Source organism: Polistes canadensis, unplaced genomic scaffold (genome assembly GCF_001313835.1).
Source record: "Polistes canadensis isolate GaletaPanama2010 unplaced genomic scaffold, ASM131383v1 scaffold_0, whole genome shotgun sequence".
In the NCBI taxonomy this organism is placed as follows: domain Eukaryota; kingdom Metazoa; phylum Arthropoda; class Insecta; order Hymenoptera; family Vespidae; genus Polistes; species Polistes canadensis.
In genome coordinates this window covers 1,252,206-1,276,145 of record NW_014569547.1, presented here as the reverse complement: position 1 = coordinate 1,276,145, position 23,940 = coordinate 1,252,206, and the positions used below count along the sequence as shown (strand labels likewise).

The following is a 23,940-nucleotide window of genomic DNA, read 5'->3' as shown; positions in this document are numbered from 1 at the left end:
AATTGCATAAGTATAATATAATAGTATAGTATATTATTATCAAATATACAAGAAAGTAAAATTTATTAGAAACGATTTCATAAATTACAATGATATATATTATGAAATATATTATTAGTCCATATGAAGTAATAACAATATTATATGACAGTTTTTTACAATATAGCTTGCGACCCACGCCATGACGTGATAGTATGATGGCCTGTTGAATAATTATCCCCACTCTGAGAAAAGTTATTGCAATCGGATCATTCTTCTCATAGAACATAGTTGCATTATTCATGGTACAAGTAATATAACTTACCTGTGTGAGCATTAATAATTCATCTTGTGTATCAACAATTTTAACTGGGAATGGTGAACCAGGTACAAGTACACCAGCCCAGCGTACCTCTACTCTATAATCACCAGGCTCGGTCGGATCATAACGACAAAGAATTATCCTGTCCTTTTGAGTTTCTCTTTGCATTTCAACCCTAAATGCACCCTTAGGTCCTCTTACTCTTACCGTTAATTGACCAGCGCCAGCTCCTCGAGTATCACAGATAAACCGAGATTGAAACGTTGCTAATACACCATGTTCGATACCTGGTCCATATACTCGAACCTAAAAAATAAAAAAATATATGTGTCTCTCTTATAGAGTATAAATTAAATTCATTATAAAATACGTATCACACATAAATAATTATAAATAATATACTTTTGATGCATCAGGAGCTCCAGAAACACGTAACGTGAAAGGTGAACCTGGTACGTGTTCTCCTGCATATTTAATTGTTAAAGCATGTCTGCCTGCTTCTTGAGGTTTTACGTTAAGTGTAAATGTTGCATCACCGTGATCATAAAGTTCACAATAAGCTACTTTATGTTGACCAACACAATGAGCTGTTAATTCACCTGAAAATATAAGTTTAATCATTAAATATATTATATGACAGTAGATTAGAAATTTTATAAGGATTTTTTTTACCAGGTCCTGCTCTTCTTGTATCAATAAAACTTCTTATTTCTTGTCCAACTACGCCATGTCTTAAACCATCTCCTGAACAGATAACTCTTGATGCATCTGCTGCACTCGTAACATTAATTTGCAAAGGACATCCTTTTAATTGTCTGCCATTCCATGAGACAGTCATTAGAAGTGGATCTGGTGTTTGTGGTATATAACTTGCACGGTATACACTGTCGCCTGTATATTTTTTTAAATATATAATGTACAATATAATACAGCTGCATTTATGATTTTGTACATTTATCTTACCTAAATGTTGCAGCATTACATTAAGTTCACTAGTAGGAGAGAAAAGTTGTACTTTTGGAGTCCCACTACCAGCTTGAGAACCATCTATTATAAAACTAACTTCTTCACCACATTTTGCTGAAGTTAATCCCCGACCTCGTAATAATACTCTACTAGTATCTTGTACTGGTGGCTATAAAAAAGATAATATTGATATATTTATTCATATCTCTCTTTAATCTTATAACATCCTTTATTTGAAAACCTCAAGATCCTGAACATATGCAAGTTTTGGTGCTCCAGGAAAAGGTACACCATTAAAAAATATTTCTAAACGATGCTCTCCGCTAGATAAATGAGGTAGTACTAGCTTCAATCTGTTACTTGAAGTCATTTCAAATGTTAATGGATGATCTGCAATATTTCCAGTTAATTCGCCAGGTCCTGCTTCTGCAGTATCAAAACTAATTTTATTAGATGAGTGTAATTTTAAACGACCAATATCGTCACAAACAGCAGTCCAACCACCTATATACAAAGATTTATAAAATGATTATGTTCATTGTTAAATATTATTATATAATGATTTTATAAAATAATTTACCAATAACACGAAGATTACGAGTGTCTATAATCTTTGGATGCCAAGGGGATCCAGGTAATTGCTGACCAGCAGAAACAACCCTGATGTCAAACACACCTACTTCAGTAGGAATATAAGATACATTCCAAGTTCCTGGATTAACGCCTGCCTCTACAGTTGCTTTAGAAACACTATCTGGACCATCCACCTATTATTTGTGTGACACAACACACACACACATATATTAATATATTATTATATATAATTTATATATATATTTATAAAATAATTAAAAATATGTATTTTTTAATTTTTTTATATATACCTGTACTGCTGGAGGACTTCTCGTTCCAGTAACAATAAAGTGAGCTGATTTACCTACATGACCACTTAATAAGCCTTCACCTTTAGCACGAGCTTGTCCAGCAGCATCAACTGTACAAGCTACTGGACTACCAGGAATAGAACACCCGCCTATTTAAAAACGCTAATCAGTATTACATTCAATTATTTAAAAATTGAATTAGTACATTTCAATTTCTTACCATATGTAATATTAATCATATAAGTTCCAGGAACACTAGGTGAAAATTCTATCATTTCCGCTCCATCGTTAAGAGGAGTGACTTGCAAAGGAAGTTCTTGCCCTAAAGGACTTGTTGCGGTTACATCTAAGTCTGCTATTCCAGCTTCCGTTTTCATTACTATAATTATATATTTTAAGATATTATTTAAAAACAGAAGAATAATGTATGAGAATATTATAGAATAATAGATAATTCAACCTACATTTAAGTGCAATGTGATCATGAACAGTTACCGTCATTGGTCCTAATTCTTGAAGTTTTACTTTTGAAGCATCGAATGCCTGACAGAAAAAAGGTGAACCCAAAACTGGTTTTGCACCATGTAAGACATCAATTTTATATGTACCTGGAAAAAATACAATAAAATATATATTATTACAGTATATATATTAACTAATTATTATACTTACCTACAGAATTAGTAGTAAATTCAGCTAATAAATTTCCATCCCTATGCTGATAACATCTCACAGGTACTGCATTACCTTGTGGACCACTGATCACAACATCAAATTCTTTCCCAGGACGTCCTAATGTTTCGATAGTAAACGAAGTTACTTTACTAACGCATGACTGATACAAACCTAAACCAGTTGCAGTTACTTCTCGTCCACCTGTAGGACTACGTACTGTTACATCTAATGGACTTCCTACAAAATTAAAATATAATATATAATTATAACGTATCATATATATTAACTGTATCATATATATATATATATATACCTGAAATATGAACATCGTTATATTTGATATGCACTTTGTGAGGAGCTGCACGTGTTGGATGAAAAACAATTTCATAAACACCATTATCTCCTTCTCGAATTAAACTATCAACATCAGCTCCACCAGCACGAACATTTACAGTTAATTTCCCAGGACCAGCTTCTTTTGATGCAACAACTAAAAAAAATGCAATATTATAAATCTGTTCTCTCTCCTCTGACATATGTGTATATGAAAATAATAATACCTAGAATTGTTCCAGGACGATGACAAACTACATCAGCAACTTCTTTAACAGATACTTTACTTGGATCAAAAGCTTGAAGAGTTTGAGTACTAATAACTTTGTAACCATCACTAAACATTACACTGTAAGTACCAACTTGACGAGTTCGAATTTCTACTCGATATAAAGTAGAAGATAATTTGGTCAATGTACTTGGTATAATTATTCCATCTGGACCTGTTGTACAAAATATATAAAATATAATAATTATAGAATTATAATAGATAATTTATTTAGCTTAAATTGCGGTTTACCTGTTACTTCTGCAGATATTGGTCCTTGTAAACCTAACATATCTAAATCCATATAAGCTGTATTTCCAACTCGTATCATAGAAGGTCCATCTAACATATTTGTAGTTACAGGACATTTAAATGGACTACCTGGAAACATTAGATAATATTATATAATTTTATACTCAATTTAAGAAATGCAATGAAAGTATAAAAATCATTTAAATATTTAACGTTTACAAACCTGGGACATTATCATCATTAAAACTAATATTAACATAATGGGTACTTGTGGTTTGAGGGACAAATGTTACATCATAAAGACCACGCGCACAAGCAACTACTTCAGCCTTAACTGTATTATTTTCAGTGCTTACTACCAATTCTAATGTTCCCTCTCCAGCTTCTGCTGCATCTACAGTAAAAGTTGTGGCTTGGCCTAATAAGGCTTCTGTAAGACCAGATACATGGACCTGTTCGTATTTATAATAAAAGATTATATTTTAAATATTGCATATTCATAATATATTATATCATTTTTAAAATTTACCTTAGTAACATCATAAATATTGCAAGCAAATGGTGATCCTTTAATTGGTTCTCCGTCTACTAATATACTAATATTATGTCTCCCAACTTCTGTAGGTACAAAACTTACATTATATTTTCCATCAATAGATTCTATTGTAATTGGAAGAGCTACATTTGATGGTGGTGTGACGATAACGTCACAATTTGTTGAAGGTGCTTGTGGATCAACAGTAAAAGAAATCAATCTCTTAACAGCACCCATTTTCAGATTATTACCTGTTAGTACTGCTTGACCTGCACCAACTACTTTACAACTAAATGGTGAACCTACAAATGATATATCAACGTATGACTTCAATCTTGCGATATATATTATATCATAAAAAATAAGAAAAAAGACTTCTTACCTGGTACAGGTTCTCCATTAAAGCGAACACTAAGACTATGTACTGCAGCTTCATGTGGTTTAAAGTTAACTCTAAATTTTGCATTACCTTCACTTTGTACATAATTTGGTACATTTTTACCATTGACTGCGACTATGATTTCAAGATTTCCAGCACCTGCTTGACTGGCATTAACTGTAACAATATTAAATATTATAATTATTTACTTCATTATATTATTTATTATCATTGGTTATAAAAATATATGTTGGATAACTTACTACTGAAAAAGACAGGTTTGCCCACAACACCACTATTTATGTCAGTTACTTTTACCTTGTCAGCATTATAAGCTTTTACAAGAAAAGGACTACCTTCAACATGGGATCCACCCAATTTTACTTCAACACTATGATCACCTGTATTCAATTTTATTTCATTATTATGTTTGTAATTTAGTACAGTTGTTATAAAGTGCATTATCTCTTTCTACATAAATAACATACCAACATCTTTAGGTGTAAATCCAGCAGTATATGATCCATGACCACTCTGTTTAATGTGAACTAATAAGCTCTCTCTCGTAGGTGACAATACTTCTACTACAGGTGTTCCCAAAGATGAATCTGCTTCTATTGTAAATGATGCAACACGATTTACAGATACTTTTTCTAGCCCATCCGTTATCAGTACTTTAGCAGTATCAATGACCTAATATTTGAAATAAATTGCAATAATATTAAATTTTACTACTACTATATATAATAAATCAATCATCACATTTAATTATATACAAAACTTACTTGACAGCTAAATGGACTTCCAGGTACATCTTCACCATTGAATCTTAAGTCAACTGTATGCACGATTGATTCTCTAGGAGTAAACGATATTGCATATGTATGAGGACCTTGTGCTTGAGCAGAAGTTGGCACACGTCCTCCATTTACAGTAACTTCTAGATTCCCTGGTCCTGCTTGACTGGTTTCCACTGAAGTCAACGATTTTAATTAAACAGTTATTTAAAATTACAGAGGAAACAATTAAATAATAAATGCATAATCCATATACCTAAGAATGTAACAGGTGTACCAATAACACCTCGTTTAGCATCCTTCACTTTGATAGCAGTAACATCATATACTTTGCAACTGAAGGGACTGCCAGCCACTGGAATGTTTCTATAATTTACTGCTATTCTGTGTTCGCCTACTACTCTTGGTGTAAATGCCACGGTGCATGTTGTATCTTTGTTGTCAGTGACTTGAGCTGGTACGGCCTGTCCATTGGGCCCTATCAAGTCCGGCGGTTAGTTTTTTTAATGCAATTTAGTTAGGCAACTACTAAGGTGGATCGCAAGAACACCAGAAACGAAATGTAATATTTGAATTTATCTATTACTCTTACTTGTTAAAGTTATAAATTATGATAAGCCCATTATAAAGCATAATATATTTAAATGATTATAATTAATGTTAGTTATATGACCTATTATATGAGTAAGAATAGATAGTAAAACTATATGTTATGTATAGCTTCTCTTATTTTTGCTCATTTTTTTGTCTTTTCTTGTTCTCCTTTTTTTAAAATAAACTATCATTAAGTTTTACATGCTCGTTATCAAAGACAATTTAAATGTTATAGAGACTAATGAGATATTAACAATCTACTAAATGGTAATAATTTTTGCATCTATTAAATTCCTCCCTTCAAAAAGCAAAATTCTTCCATTTATAATAATAAAATTAAATCATATATTGGCACATTTATTATAGCACTATGTAAACAGATCAGAATTAATGGCTATATGGTCACAATTTAATTTTTAATAATTATCCGTATAAATGTATAGCACCACAAAAATTAATGGCTTGAACATATTAAATACATGTTCATAGATCTAATAATTGTGAGCATGTGATCTGAATATGTTAGTTATTATGTGCATAGCTATTCACAAGGATAAGTTCACAACTACTGATTTTATAGAATTCTACAATGGTAACTAATAATGCATAAGGAATATAAAAAGGAGGTGGCAATTGTACTACTCTTACGCAAAGATCTTCAGGAGATTGTAGTTAGGAACCCACCACCATATAGTTCATGAAAGTCCAAGTATTAAAGTTAGAGTGAAATTAGTATATTTTTAGAGGTCTAGTAATGTCGTAGTCTGAAAGCTGGCCGACCTGTAACAAACAGAGAATTGCTCTCAAGCCAAAAATTAAGAGAGCATACTAAGACAGATCATTTTCTGTACAATATAACTCTATACTCTTAGAAAATCTTATTATAAACAAATTAAATATAAATAGGGCATATAATATCAAATAAAAATAATTACAGCTGGTTAAAAAATAGGTGGTGTTTTTTATATATACTTGACGGTCAGTGATCAAAGCCTTGTAAACTTTACATTGCTTATTTGTAATATTACGCATTTGTATTTAAAAATCAATCACAAGGTGCATAACATATACCATAATAATACAAGATCTTTGTGTAAAATCGTTGATTTTTGCATAACAGTGATGAACACTTTCTATACTAGAAATGTACATGCTGACATAAAGTTAAACCATTAGTAAGAAGAGATAGGAGTAAGAAGGAATGTTTAATACTAATAATTTTATATATATATATATATATAAATATTTTACCTTCAACATTAACTTCTAAATCTTCCAAGCTACCGGCAACGTTACTGACGGTAAGATAGCTTTGCCTTCCTAAACCAGCACTGTTTAATGCCTGCCCACTTACAGTTACATGGCTATCGCCACCCACCCTCGTTATTATAGGACAGCCTGGTACAGTTCGTTTGTTGAAGGCTATATTAATGATATGTTCACATGCCTCAAAAGGCACAAAACTGACTGAGAAACGAGCATTGCCTTGAGGTGTAACTTGGGTGGGAATATTTTGACTACGAGCAGATATTGTAATTTCTAAATTTCCTTCACCAGCTTGACTTGCATCAACTATACAAAATAATAATAAACAAATATTCTATTATTTCCCAGAAATAAATGCAATATCGGTATTAATTTTAGTCATTTTACTTACCAGTAAAATGTGTAGGTTGTCCAACACTACCTCTCGCAACAGGGCCAATTAATACTTTGTCTGCATTAAATGCTTTGGCTAAAAATGGTGTACCATTAACTGGATGACCATTATATTCAACACTAATTGAGTGTACACCTACATCTCTTGGTATAAATTCAGCTGTGAAGCCATTATTTATGTCACCAGTAACTTTAACTGGCAATTCTATATTTGGCCCTATAATACACAGAATAAAACATTATATATAGAAAAATTGAAAGCATATTAAAATATTTTATATATTTCTATTATGTGAGTAGAAATGTAAGAATTTAATATATAACAAATAATTAACTATATTTGTAGTAATTGTGCAACTTAATTTTAAGTATCAAAAAGAATATATTAATTTTTTTTATTAATAACTTTTATTCACTCACAATATAGAAATATATTATATAACTAACCCCTTACGGAAACCGCAAGTTCAGCACTTCCACTTCCATCAACATCCATGTGGAAATTAGCTGGTTGATCTACAGGTATCAATTCTAAATGATTTAAATTTAATGTGACTCTGCTCGTGTCAGATACATTACAAATAAATGGACATCCACGCACAGCTTCTCCATTAAATTTGATATCAATGTAATGTGGTTTAGCAATTTCAGGAGTGAAAGATACGAGGCAACGTCCTCCGCCTACAACTTGAACATGATTTGGTACTTCTCCTTCATTTATAGATATTTCTAATTGACCTTCACCAGCTGCACTCGCATCCACTATAAAAAGATAAATTAGAAATAAGACTTACTAGATACATTCATATAAATAAATAAAAACTATTTTTTCTTTCATACCTCTAAATTGACAGGCATGGCCAACAACAGCACTAGGTACATCAGTGACTTGAATCAAACTGCTATTATAAACCTTGGCGACAAGAGGACCTGCCGGTAGCTTTTGTCCCGCGATGCTTATTTCTACAAGATGACTTCCGACTTCTGTTGGTGTAAATTCAACACGAAATTCTCCAGAGCGACCAGATTCTTCTTCTATTCGTGCAGGTATATGTCGCTTTGAAGGTGCTACAATATTTTTCATAATATACGTATTACAAAAGAATAATAATATAGAGACGTATAGATTAGAAAATATTTAACTTACTTAAAATTTGTACATCTATTTCGTTATTACTGAAGCCAAGTGCAGATAATTCAAATGATGCGGGACTACCAGCAGGTACCAATCTGACAGAATCACCAATAACTGACATCTTTGGTGCTGGCATGATTGTTACTCGCCAAGATGATCCTAAGATTGTATCACCGTATTATAGTTGACATGAATTATTAAATAAAATATAAATTATATTAAAAATAAATTTTTGTTTTAAGTTAAGATTTCAATATTGTCTTCTATATATTACTAAATAATGTTAATACAAAACTAGGTAACACTATAGATTATGTAAAACTTTATAAAATTAATAATAAAAACAATAGTTAATAATTTAAGAGGTATTTTAATGGTGATTCAATATTCACAAATATTGATTATTATTTTTGTTAAATACAATAATAATATTTGAAACGGTATAAACTCAACGTCCTGCCCGCGCAATCCCCCTTTTTTGTGTCAAATTCCAATTTCCCGGAAGTGCAACGTAACACCAATAAGGAGATTTTCCAACCTTCCTGTCAAATGTAAGTTTATTTTCTTTTCGATAAAGATTTAAAAAAAAAGAGGATATAACATCACCAAAGACGGTATGGAACGGAAGTGGGAGAAACGAGTTCGTTTGATGCGATTATAAGAAGGAAGAAGAGAGAAGGTAAGAAAAGAATGCGACCTAACGGACGTAGTATGTATAAGCACTAAACTCATTTTGAAACTCATCGTTGGAATTACCTTATGACCACCTGTAGCTTGATGATAGGAATCCTGAAAAGCACTAAAAAGAAAAAGCCCTAAAGAAGAAGAGATTAAAGAAGAAAGCAGAAAGAGAAAGAAAGAGAGAGAAAGAGAAAGAGTGGATAAAACAAATAATTTATGTAGCAATCCGAATCGGGAATTGCGCAAAACAGAGGATTAATCTTAAAATAACGAACGACGTAAAACTTTTCATTAAAGACGGGGAGGGCACTAATTTAACACCTTACAAACAACACACACACACACTAACAAGACACATTGACGTGTACCCTGATGCGGCGTTCGTTTCTTTTATATAGAGTTGGTTGAACTTATTAATTTTCTTTTCTCTTTTTTTAAATTTATTTTAATTATAATAGTTCAACGATACTCGACGTTACGGCCAAACGGCGAACGATTGAAAAGCAAGCGAGCAAGCAAGCTCGCCTCTCATCGCGAAAAATTTCGTAGGACGATGAACGTGGAACGATCGAGAAAAGCCGTACACACGACGACGACGACGAGGACGACGACGACGACGTTACTACGGTGGAACGTAAGACACGCAGGTGTGTGTATGAAAAGAAAGAGAAAGAGAGAGAGAGAGAGAGAGAGAGAGAGAGAGAGAGAGAGAGAGAGAGAGAGAGAGAGAAAGAATAAAGAAACGTCAGCGAATCGCGCGATTCACGACGGACTCAACCGAATCAAAAGACGAGGATACGAGACGGGACGAGAATCAACGTTCCTGCTACTCTCTCGACTCTGTTGAGCTGCTGTATTGCTGTTCCCCTGCTTCTTAGTATACTCGGTACTCGGCCCAAAACCAGGGGCGTACGCATTATGATTTCGATGACGTTCTACGTTCTTACGCGTTCCAAACTCCCGCCTCCTCTTCCCACCACTGCTGTTACTACACTAATACTACTTTATCTTCTACTGCATACTTTTAACGTCAACGAACATTTACTTCTTACTTATACGTGTATTTGCAACGGGTGTGAGACAACTACAGTTACGTGCTAAATGTAGGATGATGCATTTTAGGAATAATGTGAATTAATCCACCTTTTTTCAATCTATTCCACAAGTTACTTCTTTCTTTTTTCTTTTATCCATTTTGAGAAAACGCGCCATTAATTAGAGTCAAATGAACTTTTAAATTAAATTTATATACAGAGAGTATATTGAAAATATTTTAGTATCCTAGCGTAATTTCGATAATTATTCTTTTTATTTTAAATATGTTTATTTTAAAAAACATTCGTTACAGTTTGAAAAATAGTACTTTTGTTGATCATTAATTACGCGGGAATTTCGTTGAATCGATTACTTAATTCGATTTCTCGTGAATCGATTGTAAAATTATTGCTTAATACGATTAGCAAAATGGCGGAATCTTTTTTAAAACAATTATTACGAGTAGTTATTTAATTATCCTAATAACATTTCTATTCATTAACATAGGAGCGAAAATATCATTTAAATAGAAAGGAAGTATGCCTTGAATAATATATCTTATATCTGTTTAATGAAAGTCGTTGTTTTTCATAACGTTTTAAAAATCATATATATATTTATTTTACAGACATATAATAAAACTAATAATTTCATATAAATAAAGAAACAAGTGTGAGGAATGAAAATTAAAGATACAATCGAATTCTCAGTACTGTAATGAACTCTCATTTCATTTTCTCTCATTCGTTTATGCATTTACATAAAGTACATATATACAAACAAATAGACATACATACAAGCATATGCAAAAGATATTTGATATGCGTATTTCGATACTTTAAGGTCGCCCGCAAATAGAAACCCTCATTCGTGATGCGGAGCTTTCGAGAGAAAAAAAGAAAGAAAAAAAGAAAGAAAGAAAAAAATACAGTACTACGAGACGGACATTGGTGATCGATTTCACGTGACGAGATCGGCTAAGAATGGAAAGGAAACCGTTGTTTTGTATGAGAATGCAAATCGTCGAGTCAGCAGGGAGATGTTGCTTTTTCGCGACCTGATAATTATATTCTACGAGAAATCGTACTAGAAATTCTTACAATCAAATTCAATCGATGTCAATAGGTGCTTACGAATGATCAGGTATATAAGTGGTTGGTTTGATAGCATGAATTTTAAATTTACGCAATGAATTCTTTATCGACTTATTTTCTTTTAACAGAAGACTAGACCTGTCTAATTTCTATTACTGTAATTATTTCAATTCCAGTTATATAGAAGAATCTATATGAATTCTTAGAGAGATGATGGATTATATAAAAAGCACGATACGTTGTTTCAAAAATCTCGATAATAATAACTTTATTATTTGATTGATCATCTCTTTCCAAGGAATTTCAATTATTTCGATGACATGCTTATGCACGGTATTTGTCAACAGGGTATTTAAAATTCGTATTTTTCTAATGCAACAACACGTTTATTAAAAGCCATTTCGTTTTAACGAGAATCAATTGATCCTCAATTGAACTTCTCGTTTACGTAATATATTTTGTTATATTTATAGTTTCGTTAAAGAATCATAATAATAATTTCAACAACAAAATTTAAATAACGAAACTAATCGCGACATCTATGTACCGAGTGTTTAACTTTAATCTGCTAATTACAAGAATTATAGCGCTAAACTGTGCTAAATATTATAAGTTTAACAAATATCTACAAAATGAGAAATAATAATTATTGAATTGAAGAAAGAAATAAGACGAATCGTTTATTTTTTTAAATAATTATTAAAATAGTCGTAAAATCATGACCTATGTTAAGTCAAAATTTAAGTCAAAGTAAACGAAAAGGTATTACATCGAAGTAGAATACGAGAGAAAGATAGGTGATAAGCTCTTTAGTATGGTAATAAGCGCATTCCACGTATCACAAGGCTGTAAGAATTATTCTATAGGGTGTCACGAAGTAAAAAAAGTGGATATAGATATTTCATCCTCAATAAATGATAGCGGGTTTGTTAATGTTCGCTTTAGCGAAAGAACAGTAAATAATAAGGGAATAGAAAATAAATAAAGAAAGAAATATGTGAGTTTGATTATATGAAAAATAATGATCTATATCTTTAATACCATTAAAATAAAAGAAAATTTTTACGATTAAGTAACGCTCTGTTTGTAATCATTATAACGATCTAAATGAAAACTTTTTATTGACATGTATCTCGTATATCTTAAAGACTTAAACAAGGTAATTCTTCATTTTCACATTTCTATTTTAATACCAATAAAAAAAAAAAGAAAGAAAGACTATCTAGTATCTAATCCTGTAATTAAACATCAAGCTAATTTTTCCAAGGCGAGTTATAAAGTGTTATGACGTGTTAATATATCGAAGTCGTGTAGATATACGTAGGTAGAAGTTGAATCCCTTCGTATGCAATCAAATACGTCTATATATACTGGTACTACTTTCATAGTTTAATACACCTACGTTTTTATAGATTTGGATTGTTTTCAAACGTTTCTTAAGACTTTAATAAATTATTACAATTGATTATTATTCACAAACTGAGAAGCAATAAACTTTATTTTTAATATTTTTCAAAATGTTATTATAGAATTACTTGATCACAATAATTAACTTAAAAATAAATTTCCTTAATAATTATGCTTAACACACACCAATAAGTAACAACACAACGACAGAGTTAATCGATTTTCTCATCTATCTAAAATTAAACATTAAAATTAAAACTTTTATAACATAGAAGATATCTACGTAGCGTAACGAATGACGTACACGCGGTAACCACTGTGAAGAATGCATTTCTTTATATGGTATCTATATGTATATAATATTCTTCACAATCTATCTAGTGGCGTAACGCATATACTTTAGCGTTCCTATTCATGGTCACCGGTTTTACCGTTAAAACGCGACATTTCCGTTCATTGCTAAGATATAAATATGAGTGTTTCCTTTTATAGGTATGATAGTTCTCGAAAAGGAACTATTTCGAATGTACTCGATTTTACAGAAGAAATTAACTCGAGCAACCTTTCGTGAGTAGTCACGTATTTGTACGGCTGTTATGCGATCAAGGTGCATAATGCAGTAATCTTAAATGGCGTGGGAGATGTAGGATCATAATAACGCCCAGGAAACCAATCGTTGAAGACATTGTCTTTAAAAAAAAAAAAATAAAAAAAGAAAAAAGAGAACAAGATAAAAAAGGAAATAAAAAAGATGATGATGGTAAAGAAACCGATGAACATGTATCGTGTATTTGGGTCAGTGGCACAACACGTGAATGCGTGAAATCGTAAGTCAATGACCTGATCGATGACCTGTTGACTTAGAGAGGGTACATTACTTACGAACGAGAAAGAATCTAACCAATGTTCACGGAAGTAAATATGTGTAGTATGTATGCGAATGGAAGCCAATTCTGTAATAAACCAGAGAGGAAAGAACATCTTTTTCTCGTTCTCGACGTTGCATTAATAAATAATGATACACTTTAAAATGAATAATAAATTGTTACTAATCGAATTTCTTTTTTTCTTCTTCACCGACGAATATAGAGATTAGTTTCGGTTGTCGTTGTATTACATTATATTATAGTGATGTATATATCACAAGTATTATGATAGTGCTTGAAGAATGAAGGCAACGGTATAAAGCCAGAGTGAAAGTTTCTGGCTATAATAGAAATGGCAATTTTTAATGTTTACAGACTGTCGAGTTCTTACTAAGAGTACAGGCCTTCTTATAATAAAATTTTCAAATATTTTTTTAAGTATCTGGAGTTTACATAAACACGCTATACGAATACTTTTGTTTCTTATTACGGATTATTGTATAAATGAATTATTATTATCTTATATAGCAGAAGGAGAAAATGCAATCGTTAAAGTGATAACTTTTAGTTATGAAGTTAAAGTTAATATTGAAGAATTTATTAAAGAATTTGAATGATATTTATCAAACTTTTATTACGTTTGATCAAACAACGCTGGATTTCCTACTTTTCAACCTGTGACGGTACTACCGAGTGCCATACATTCCATTTGAATCGCGTACAACTAAGTATGCATGCGTGCACAAGATATATGCATATGCATGTAAACTGCATATTTAAATGCAAAGTAATTCGTTCAGCTTTCAGTTGCGTTCCTTTTTTTAATGAATAATGTCATTAACGAATACGATGATGATTGCGACAATGCTTCATTATTTTCTTCATATCTTTTGTCAGACCAACAAATTAAAATGATATGTAGAATAAAAACTTACCGGGTACGACTTCCCCATTGAATGTCATTTCAACCAAATGTGTAACAGCTTCGTGAGGTACGAATGATGCCAAGAAACGTTGACTACCTAGCGCTCTAACGAAACTTGTAACATGCCCACCGTTTACCAAAATTTCTAAATTTCCAGATCCAGCTCTCGAACCATCAACTGTAACAATATTTTACATTTAATACCATAGTATATAGGTATAAAATGAAGGCAAGTTATGCAGAAAGTTACCAACATTTCATTGATTTGAAATTGAGTTAATAAAAAAAAAAGAAAAGGAACTTGGTATTTTTCTATTATTGTACAATGTAAGAATTGTTCTGTGGGTTGGTAATTTTTGGCCATTTTGAGGATTGGTAAATCTTTGCATAGCTAAGCAAAATTATAGATAATAATAATAATAATACATACTTTCGAATTCAACTGGTTCGTTGACCACCCCATTCGGTATATGACCAACTTGTATAGCTCTTGCATTGTAAGCTTGTGACCTAAAATTAATATAAACGTTATGTTGTATAAAAAAAATGTTTCTGCCCAACATTTATGAACCAATGTACCAACCTAAATGGCGATCCTTTAATGTGTTGTCCATTTAGCAAGATTTGTATAATATGTTCACCGACTTCTTCAGCAGTTATCGTATATGTTAAGCCACGAAGAATTGATTTCTGAATGGATATGGGTTTACCACTTGGACCTACAGGGTTAACAAAAATGTTACGTAATTTATGAAATCGATTTAATATGGATCTTATAAAGGATTATATTTACCAGTAACGTTAACAGAAACTTTATTGGGATCTATACTCGGATCAATGGTGAAAGTCGTTGGCCTATGAACAGGCAACATTTCAAGAGCACTCCCAGTAACAAGGGATGAATTTTTCATTTGCGTTGATACGTAAGTACCATTATTGAGATATCGATCATGCGTGGTAGAATCAGTAGTATCGACGCTTTTATAATAATTATTAGTTTTGTTTTTAAGAATACCATGAGTTTGCGTACGATTACTTTGAATTTCTGTGGTGAATTTTTCTGTATTCGTTATATTTTGTGTTGTATTTTTCGTACCGTAAACTTGATGGCTATTTTTATAATCATTACTAGTAAGATCTTGAGTACTTGTTTTATGGTCAGAAATCGGAGAGCTATTAGCAAGATTTGCAAGAGATTCTAGGCTACCATAAGATAGCAAAGATTTTGTTTTGGCTATGGCGTCCCAAGAATCTCGACGAGAAGTACCACCCACCATAGACGATACTCTTACGTTACTGCTTGTATCAACGACACTATTATCCGTAAAACTTCTTCCGTTATAACTGGTTTCTTTATCACTTATTCTTGGACTAAAACTTCTATTGACAGGACTTTGCGTAGCACTACGAAACATAGGACTACGATTGGGTGATCGAGATCTATTCAATGAACCAGTTTGATAAATGTCTCTTGATTCCTTGATAGTCGGTGAATTTTGTGATCCTGGAGATGCTGGGCTTGGATTTGGTGAACGAGATCTAGTTAAAGTGCTCGATGCATAAATGTCTTTAGATTCCTTTATTAAACTCGGAGTTTGAGTTCCAGGTGATTTCGAATGATTGTATGTCGTTGACGAATACGTTTCCTTCGTTTCTTTGACCATCGAGGGACTATGAACGCTTCTAGATACAGGACTTTGATTAAGATTCGGAGAACGCGAATGATTCAGAGAACTTGTTTTATGATACGTTGATGTTTCGCTTGTATAATTATTGGAACTTTTATATGTGGATGAATGCTGCTGAACTGGTGAATAATCGGTAACATTTTGAGTTGGGCTAGCTGATTTATACGTGGAAGTGGAATAAATCTTTTGAACAGGACTGCCACGGGTTGGCGTTGTTGAAATATTTAATCCATTCATACGTCTTTCAAGGGAAGATACTTTCGATCGTTCCAAACTCGATGTTGATTCTTTCGATCTTCTCGAACCCTTCTGAGTACCAACCCTTATTGAAAATGGAGAACCTCTGACGTCTGATCCATTGAAGTAGACATAGACTCTGTATTTTCCAGCATCAGAGGGAACGAAAGAGACATGGTATTGCATATGTCCAATATCTTCCATTCTATAGGAAATGGATTGCTTATCGTGTACTATATCTATGATTACATCGCCAAGACCTCCTGTTCCTCTTGCATCAACGATAAAGGAAAATGGTTGACCTGGCATAGCACCATCTGTATCGAGTAACTATAAAAGATAATTAAAAAAAATATTAGATTAATTCATTTGCATATGATATTAAATAAAATGTCATTACGTAATAAGATTGAATCAATGTACCTTAATCCCATTAGGATCGAAAACGAAACAAGTAAATGGACCACCTTGTATATGATTTCCATTATGTGTTATCGCTATACTCCATTCACCTGTTTCATCTGGTTGAAACGTTGCTGTATGTACGCCATCATTTTTTTTGACGGGACATGCCAATGGTCTTTCTGTCGGTGACCACGCAGTAACATCGATCCCATCGTGACTAGTTCCTAGAATAAATATTTTAATATTTTTTCGTCATTAGAGAAAGCATAACCCTTGAATTTCTTTGATCATCTCACCATAACTATTGACTAGAACCTCGACGATAGATCCAATTGCACAAGGATCCATACCAGGTGATTTGATTTTGGTCAAGGCAGGTAAAACTCGGAAGTAATAGGGACATCCATTAAGTAATTCTCCGTCATTGTATACCATTAACTATAAAAATAAATTTGTTTCTAATATATTGTCAATAATTCGAATTTTTTAAAATATATATATATACCTTATGCATTCCAACTTCAGTAGGTACAAAAGTCCCTTTTCCATGTACGCCATTCCAAGTTAATCTACATTCGACTCGCCCACTGGGACTTATGACTTCACCTCTAACTTCTCGTGTATTAACTTCTTTGGTAAGCATCTCTAGTTTGAAGTGTGCCTATGAACAACGTGGTTCAATAATTCGACACTTTAAACAATATAGAAAGACTTCCCATTGTGTTCAATGGAACGTATCATCTAAACAATGGTCTATAAAACTATTGAAATTCTCAAAGATTAAAATAACTTTCAAAAAGTACAATTGACAAATAATAACTCGACCTACTGCCTGTTGTACTCTAGCGGATGTACTATCTACATGAACAACAATTTGTTCGCTTGCTTGAGGGCGAGGTTTCACCCATTGAAAATACGCCGCATACGCCATAACGCCCAAATGTTCGACGTTCTGATCTGCCATATCTTTTGCTTTTAAAATGGGTTCCACGCCTAGTTTTTTACCACCATCGATACCTTCAACAAACATACAAAGGAGCGTTACACGACTCGTTATACCGATAAGATTAATGATATTATGGAAATACCCATTTGCAAATTGTGTTCCCAAGTTGAAGGATCAATATGAAGTTTTTCGTAGGGTGGAGCAGGTCCACCTAAATTTCTAACAATGCCGCACAATGCTCTGCCATCGTTCCAATCGGTCTGGAGAACAAAAAAAAAACAAAAAAATTCAATAAACAGAAATATTTTTATCTGATTAATTTATTGTTTATAATTTACCCGAAAATTTCGTATTGGTGATTGAGGTAAACGTGAGTTAACCCATCGCAAAGTAGCATGGAAACCTGGTGATCCTTCTTTCATGAAGTACGACAAGTAGGTCATTCCCGAGAGTTCGTCTAAATATGGAGATGCAAGGTATTCTGGTTCCAACACCATAGGAATATCAAATTCTCGTTTCGATATTTCCATCGCTTTTTGGCAATTGTAGACACTGTATTATAAAAAACATAATAGAATGAACGTTTAAAGACGTTTAAGAACGTTAAAACAAATATGGAGTATAATGGAAGACGCATCATTTAAATAATCGTACTTGTTATCCTGATCAAGTTGACGCCAATGTGGGAACAATCCAGGCTTGCAATAATCTAAAAGTGCACTTAAATATATACCAGAATTCCAGTCGGTTGTAAAATTGTTTACTCTGCATTCTGGTAAAACAGCCTAAAAGTTAATAACATATGTTAATTACAAAAAATACAGATATAAATATAAAATGATATTGTCTCATCATAAAATGATATATCGTTGAGTTCGAGATCAAGGCATTATATTTTTGTTGTAGATTATACTCGTTCTGCATCAAGGTCTTCCATGCAATTACGTATACTGACCTTGAGCCATGCAAGCATCAACTTCTTTGGAGGGAACTTGGACTTGCCTATTTGGTATCTCACAATAAGCGACCATATCAGGCCGAGAATAAGTTTCAAATTTCCATTGACGATGTCGACATTTCCTGAAAGGAAATTATTATTATTATTATTATTATTATTATTATTATATCTATAGTCGTTATATACACATATACATAACATATATCCAAAAATGATATTATTAATAATTTGATATATATATCAAATAATTAATTGTTTTACGTATATATAAAATCATTTAATAATCGAAAGAATTCGTGGAAACAAATTAACACACATACACGTAGACAATCGTTCTATTGCGATTCTAAAATACTAATAACTAGAATGTTTATTGCTTCCATTAATTTAATGTCGATATAAAAAAGTTAATGTTACTGTGTTTTATATTTTTGTATTAGTGTCGTATCACGCGATTTAAGAGGGCTACAAATTGTCGAGTAATAATTATATCTCTAATTACTAATTACTAATTTGTCTTTAATAATAGAAGACCATAACCGTTACACGGAGGATAATATAAAAGTAATTACGTATAGTATTTTATAAAATCATGATCCATTTAATGAACGTGAAATGAAAGAAAAAATTAATAATAAAATGGGGGAAAGAATTTCTACATTATTCTATTTAATTAATTTAATTCATTCTGAAACGTTCTATCGAATTTATCAGTTTATCACATTGTTACACCTATTTAGAAGAATTAAATTGATCGGTAACCGTACATGTAGTATACATACAATAATGATGGCTTTCAGCGACCTCGTGGGCGCCGGTACAACACAAGAAAGGCAACGACCTCGAGCGTCGATTTGCAACGCGTGACGTAACGATACAAGAGACCTGCACTCATGGAAAATGAGGACGGGGTCCCATAAATACCACCATATCAAATCATTCTTTCGATCGTTTCAAACTTCTAACATAATTCTTATTTTCTTTTTCCCGACAGGAAATAATGAAAGAAAAGTTGTATCTAATAAATGAAAAATGTTTGGTATCCAATGGTACCAAAGTATTTAGATATCAAAATGGTAACACATCGATTGTATTCCAAGTATCGTGACAACTATTTATAAAGTACTTTTAAATAACACAGACAGCTCATAAAAGACCGATTGTTCTAACAATGATCCCGTAACATCGCATGCTGTTATGTATTTATCATGAACAAATGATTCATTTCATGATCAAAATATAAAAATATTGTTTTTTTTTTCTTTTCTTTTTATGTATTAAGTACTGCAAGTAGCATTGAATTCGTTTGATGTGAATTAATACAAGTTTAATGTAATCAATCAATCGTGTGTATACTAACTGCTCTTCCTTTCGTTCAGCATTATGTTAGTAGTTGTTCATCCGTAATCTATTCTACAATTGTTTAGAATTCAAAGGGAGAGAGAGAGAGGCATGTATCACAGAGAAAATTCATTAAAAGAGAAAGAGAGAAAAACATGTGTATTATAATTGTAAGAGAACAGAACAACAGAGGAAGAAGTCGAGCTCACGGCCGAGGTCAATACCTCCTTCTCTTGAGCGTTACGTGAAACAACGACGACGACGACGACTAATTAGTTAAAAAGCAAGAGCACGTTGCTTTCTAACATGTTTCTAGGCACGAGCCTTATCTCTCGATCGATAAATTCAAACAATGATATATTGTTTGTGTCAGCTAGTAAGCTAGTAAGTATAGAAAGTTTCGTTTCCGAAAACTTATACAACAAGAAAATTAATTCAAATTCATACCAATTTTGCAAAAGAGAAATTTCATTTCTTTTTTTGTGTTCTTCGTTATACCTTACAATTTGCCTTATTTGATATTTGATAAATTATTTAATTTATCACGCTAATACTACCGTTTTAGGATGATATTTTAGCTTTCCCTATGGTTGCACTCAAGTACGAAAGGATGTTTTCTCTTTAATTGTTTTCTTGTTAATTCTATTATAAACTTTTACTGGTTAATTAATTACAGTATTTCTCTATACTTTCTTTGAATATTTTTGCAATTATTTCTTTAAAAATAGTTAAAAAGAAAAGAAAATAACGTTACCGATATTGACGAGTTTAACACCATCCGCCTCGATGGCCTGTAAAGCCGTCGAGACATTTTCAAGATGATGATGCTGATTCGCTGGCCTTGGATTCCATCGTGGTAAACGTCTTTTAGTAAGAACCTCAACGAGAACACAAAGACGTGTACCATCTCTAAAATCTTCGGCGAGATCCAAAACAGGACCGCCACTTACATCGGCAGCATGCTTCAGGTGCTCGTTCACCCAATTTCTAAATGTATTCGCTTGAATCTCAACCCACAAGTCCTCGTGACCTTTAATTGGCATGCCCTTCGCTGCTGTTCCCTCCGCTGATCGAGCTACCAGACCCACCAGTTGTTCTGGTCGTAACTGCTCGGTCGACTGCATTCTTATTCCTTCAAGGAGACAATCGAAAAGTTGTCTCGTTATTTATTATCTTTCTCACTATTTATATTAAAGCATGTCTAATTCTATTTAAATCTTCAATTATTTCATTTTTCTTTTTAATGAGTATATAGTATAATATTTCTATTATTGAGTGTGCTGTAGTAATTAGAAAAATGAACACACACATACTATGATTTATATATAAATAAAAAATTTTGTATATTAATATAAATAAATATATATAATATTAGGATTACACAATCTATAAATATATATATGTAAATCCTAAATTAAATAAGTAAATGTATATATGGTAACACGATTTCGATAGATTTTTATCATAGATCTTAATATTATAACGATTTGAAATCGCAGAACGACCTAGTCTTGATAATTATTTTTAAAAACATGCTACGCAAGAGAACGCAGGAAGTCACGATGAAAGGCAAGCGTTCCAACGACATTTAAAATCATTCCAGTAAAATAAACGAACGAATGAAAGAGAAAGAGAAAGAGAGAGAGAGTCGTAAGGTAGTTGGTAATAAATGAGACATGACATTTTTAATTGCAACGTTAATATAACTATTTGCTTAGTTTAGAGATGATAAAATGTGACATCATCAATGTAAGCTTGAAACCTCGTTTGTCCAGCGGGCACGCTTACGTCACCACGTAAAAATTGTATTCTCATATACGAGTGTTTGACGCTATGATAAAAAAAAGAAAAAAAAAATTTAAAAAAACGAACAAGATGTAATCTTTTTTTATTTTTCTTTTTTTTTTTTTTTTCTTTACTTTTACCGGTTCATGCTTCTTCGAGAGAAGAATTAGAAGATGACGTTGATGCTGATGGAATTTTTGATAAAAAATATAGATAGAAGGATGGACCGAGCGTGAGAATCTGCATGCACTATTGCTGCATACAACACAGACGACGAATAATACCGTCTTATATATACTCGACTTTCACTCACGATGTCTAATGAAATTTACGACTCCTACGGTTCGCAGAGATTTGTTTTATAATTTTTGATTTTGTTTTTTAACTGATGTCGAATTTTGCATAATTAAAGTGATTGATATTATTCACTTACATATATATATCAAATATACGCATATATACTACAAAACTCTTTTACGAAGTACTACGTAAAACAATAGATGACGAATGACAGAATACAACTGTAATGATTAATGTAACCAAGTACACGAGAAATACGTTAGTCACTCGAGTATTTATATATCTGTATTGTTATTCTTTATTATAAATTTTCAAAGTGTCTTAAATTATTCTTTGTTTGTTAAATAGTCAAGAAGAAAAGTAATGAAATATGTGATTCTAACGAATTTAATCTAATGCAACGTATTATTAATTATAGTAGTAACTAAATAATAAGGTAAAATTTGCCACGAATAGTTTAAACAGATATCTTATTAATTGTTATGAAAATGTAATTCACGTTAATGACACGATATATTCACATTAAACACAAAACAAGTACACAAAACATATGATCAATTAAAATTTCGTTTCAATAAATATTCAATATGCATTATGCATTTATATGAAACAATAAGTGACGAAAGGATTGTTTTAAGAAAAATCATTTAAAAAAAAAGAAACAAAATTATTTGTCCTATACAATAATACGCTCCTACAGACACCCACATATACGCACAAAATCATTGCAATATTATATCATATATTTACGTTAAGTTGATCCTTCGATTAAATATTTCGTATTTTTGTCGAATATTAAAAGTCGTTATTCGAAAATGAGACACACGACAACGCCGTAGATATTTTCATTGATCGTTAACAAAATCGTTGCGACCAAATAAAAAAACCCGGCACCGTTTAAACGATCTTCTTGCTTGAGTTACTTTTATTTTTGTTGTCTTAAAAAAAGATTGATAATCGATGTGATTGTTTAATCGGAATCGATGTTGATCTCGTTGATTGTAGTAAAACGATCAAGAAACGCCATTTTTGGCATCTAGATCGCAACGAACGTCGACGAACACCTTCGACGTGCGTGAGCTCACTGAAAACCAACGTAAAAAGAGCCCCTCACGTCCCTTTGCCTTCTTTCGTTAGATAGATACCATCGGCATTCTGGGAGCGTAAAACTGACATGGACGTTCCTAGAAAATATGTTGCCTCCTCCCCCGTTTACTTAATTATTTATTTATTATTCATACATTCTATTCTTAATAATTTCGGAAAGAACATCAGACAAATATATGTATCGATAATTATTATGATGTTAAAGATATATATTCGTCATTTTGTGTACTTTTTTTAAAAATTAAAATGAAAATAAAAAATAATAGAAGGACTTTCTCAGCAATGAGATTTAACTGCTTGATTCAATATAATACTATTAAATTATTCAATTTCTTATGGAATGAAAAAGACATTAAGGTATTCCTGATTTTATTTTTCTTCTTAATA

At 32.1% G+C, this 23,940-nt stretch overlaps 1 protein-coding gene across 5 annotated transcripts; it reads right to left on the bottom strand.

Annotated features, from left to right (window-relative positions):
* Positions 1-49: 49 nt before the first annotated feature.
* On the bottom strand, positions 50-23,522 carry LOC106787496 (filamin-A). Of its 5 annotated transcripts, XM_014749926.1 has the most exons (40): positions 23,197-23,522; positions 21,116-21,493; positions 19,018-19,142; positions 18,717-18,847; positions 18,401-18,614; positions 18,205-18,322; positions 17,946-18,133; positions 17,622-17,777; positions 17,413-17,554; positions 17,135-17,340; positions 15,580-17,041; positions 15,370-15,505; positions 15,217-15,296; positions 14,797-14,964; positions 8,791-8,937; positions 8,484-8,711; positions 8,091-8,405; positions 7,642-7,860; positions 7,236-7,556; positions 5,647-5,868; positions 5,379-5,566; positions 5,082-5,286; positions 4,857-4,994; positions 4,597-4,770; positions 4,209-4,516; positions 3,903-4,131; positions 3,680-3,808; positions 3,387-3,602; positions 3,140-3,316; positions 2,824-3,063; positions 2,616-2,759; positions 2,372-2,530; positions 2,152-2,300; positions 1,848-2,034; positions 1,509-1,771; positions 1,265-1,436; positions 974-1,192; positions 704-900; positions 305-607; positions 50-224 (listed from the first exon to the last, which is right to left on the bottom strand). In XM_014749926.1, exons 2-40 carry the CDS (start codon positions 21,483-21,485, stop codon positions 156-158), a joined length of 8,814 nt encoding a protein of 2,937 aa, XP_014605412.1. In that variant the 5' UTR covers positions 21,486-21,493; positions 23,197-23,522; the 3' UTR covers positions 50-155. The 5 variants fall into 5 exon arrangements, 3 of the variants coding, with proteins under 3 accessions (XP_014605412.1, XP_014605493.1, XP_014605590.1); XM_014750007.1 differs by lacking the exons at positions 14,797-14,964; positions 15,217-15,296; positions 15,370-15,505; ... (9 more) ...; positions 21,116-21,493; positions 23,197-23,522 and adding exons at positions 9,535-9,593; positions 9,781-10,326; XM_014750104.1 differs by lacking the exons at positions 14,797-14,964; positions 15,217-15,296; positions 15,370-15,505; ... (9 more) ...; positions 21,116-21,493; positions 23,197-23,522 and adding exons at positions 9,535-9,577; positions 9,809-10,326.
* Positions 23,523-23,940: the final 418 nt, after the last annotated feature.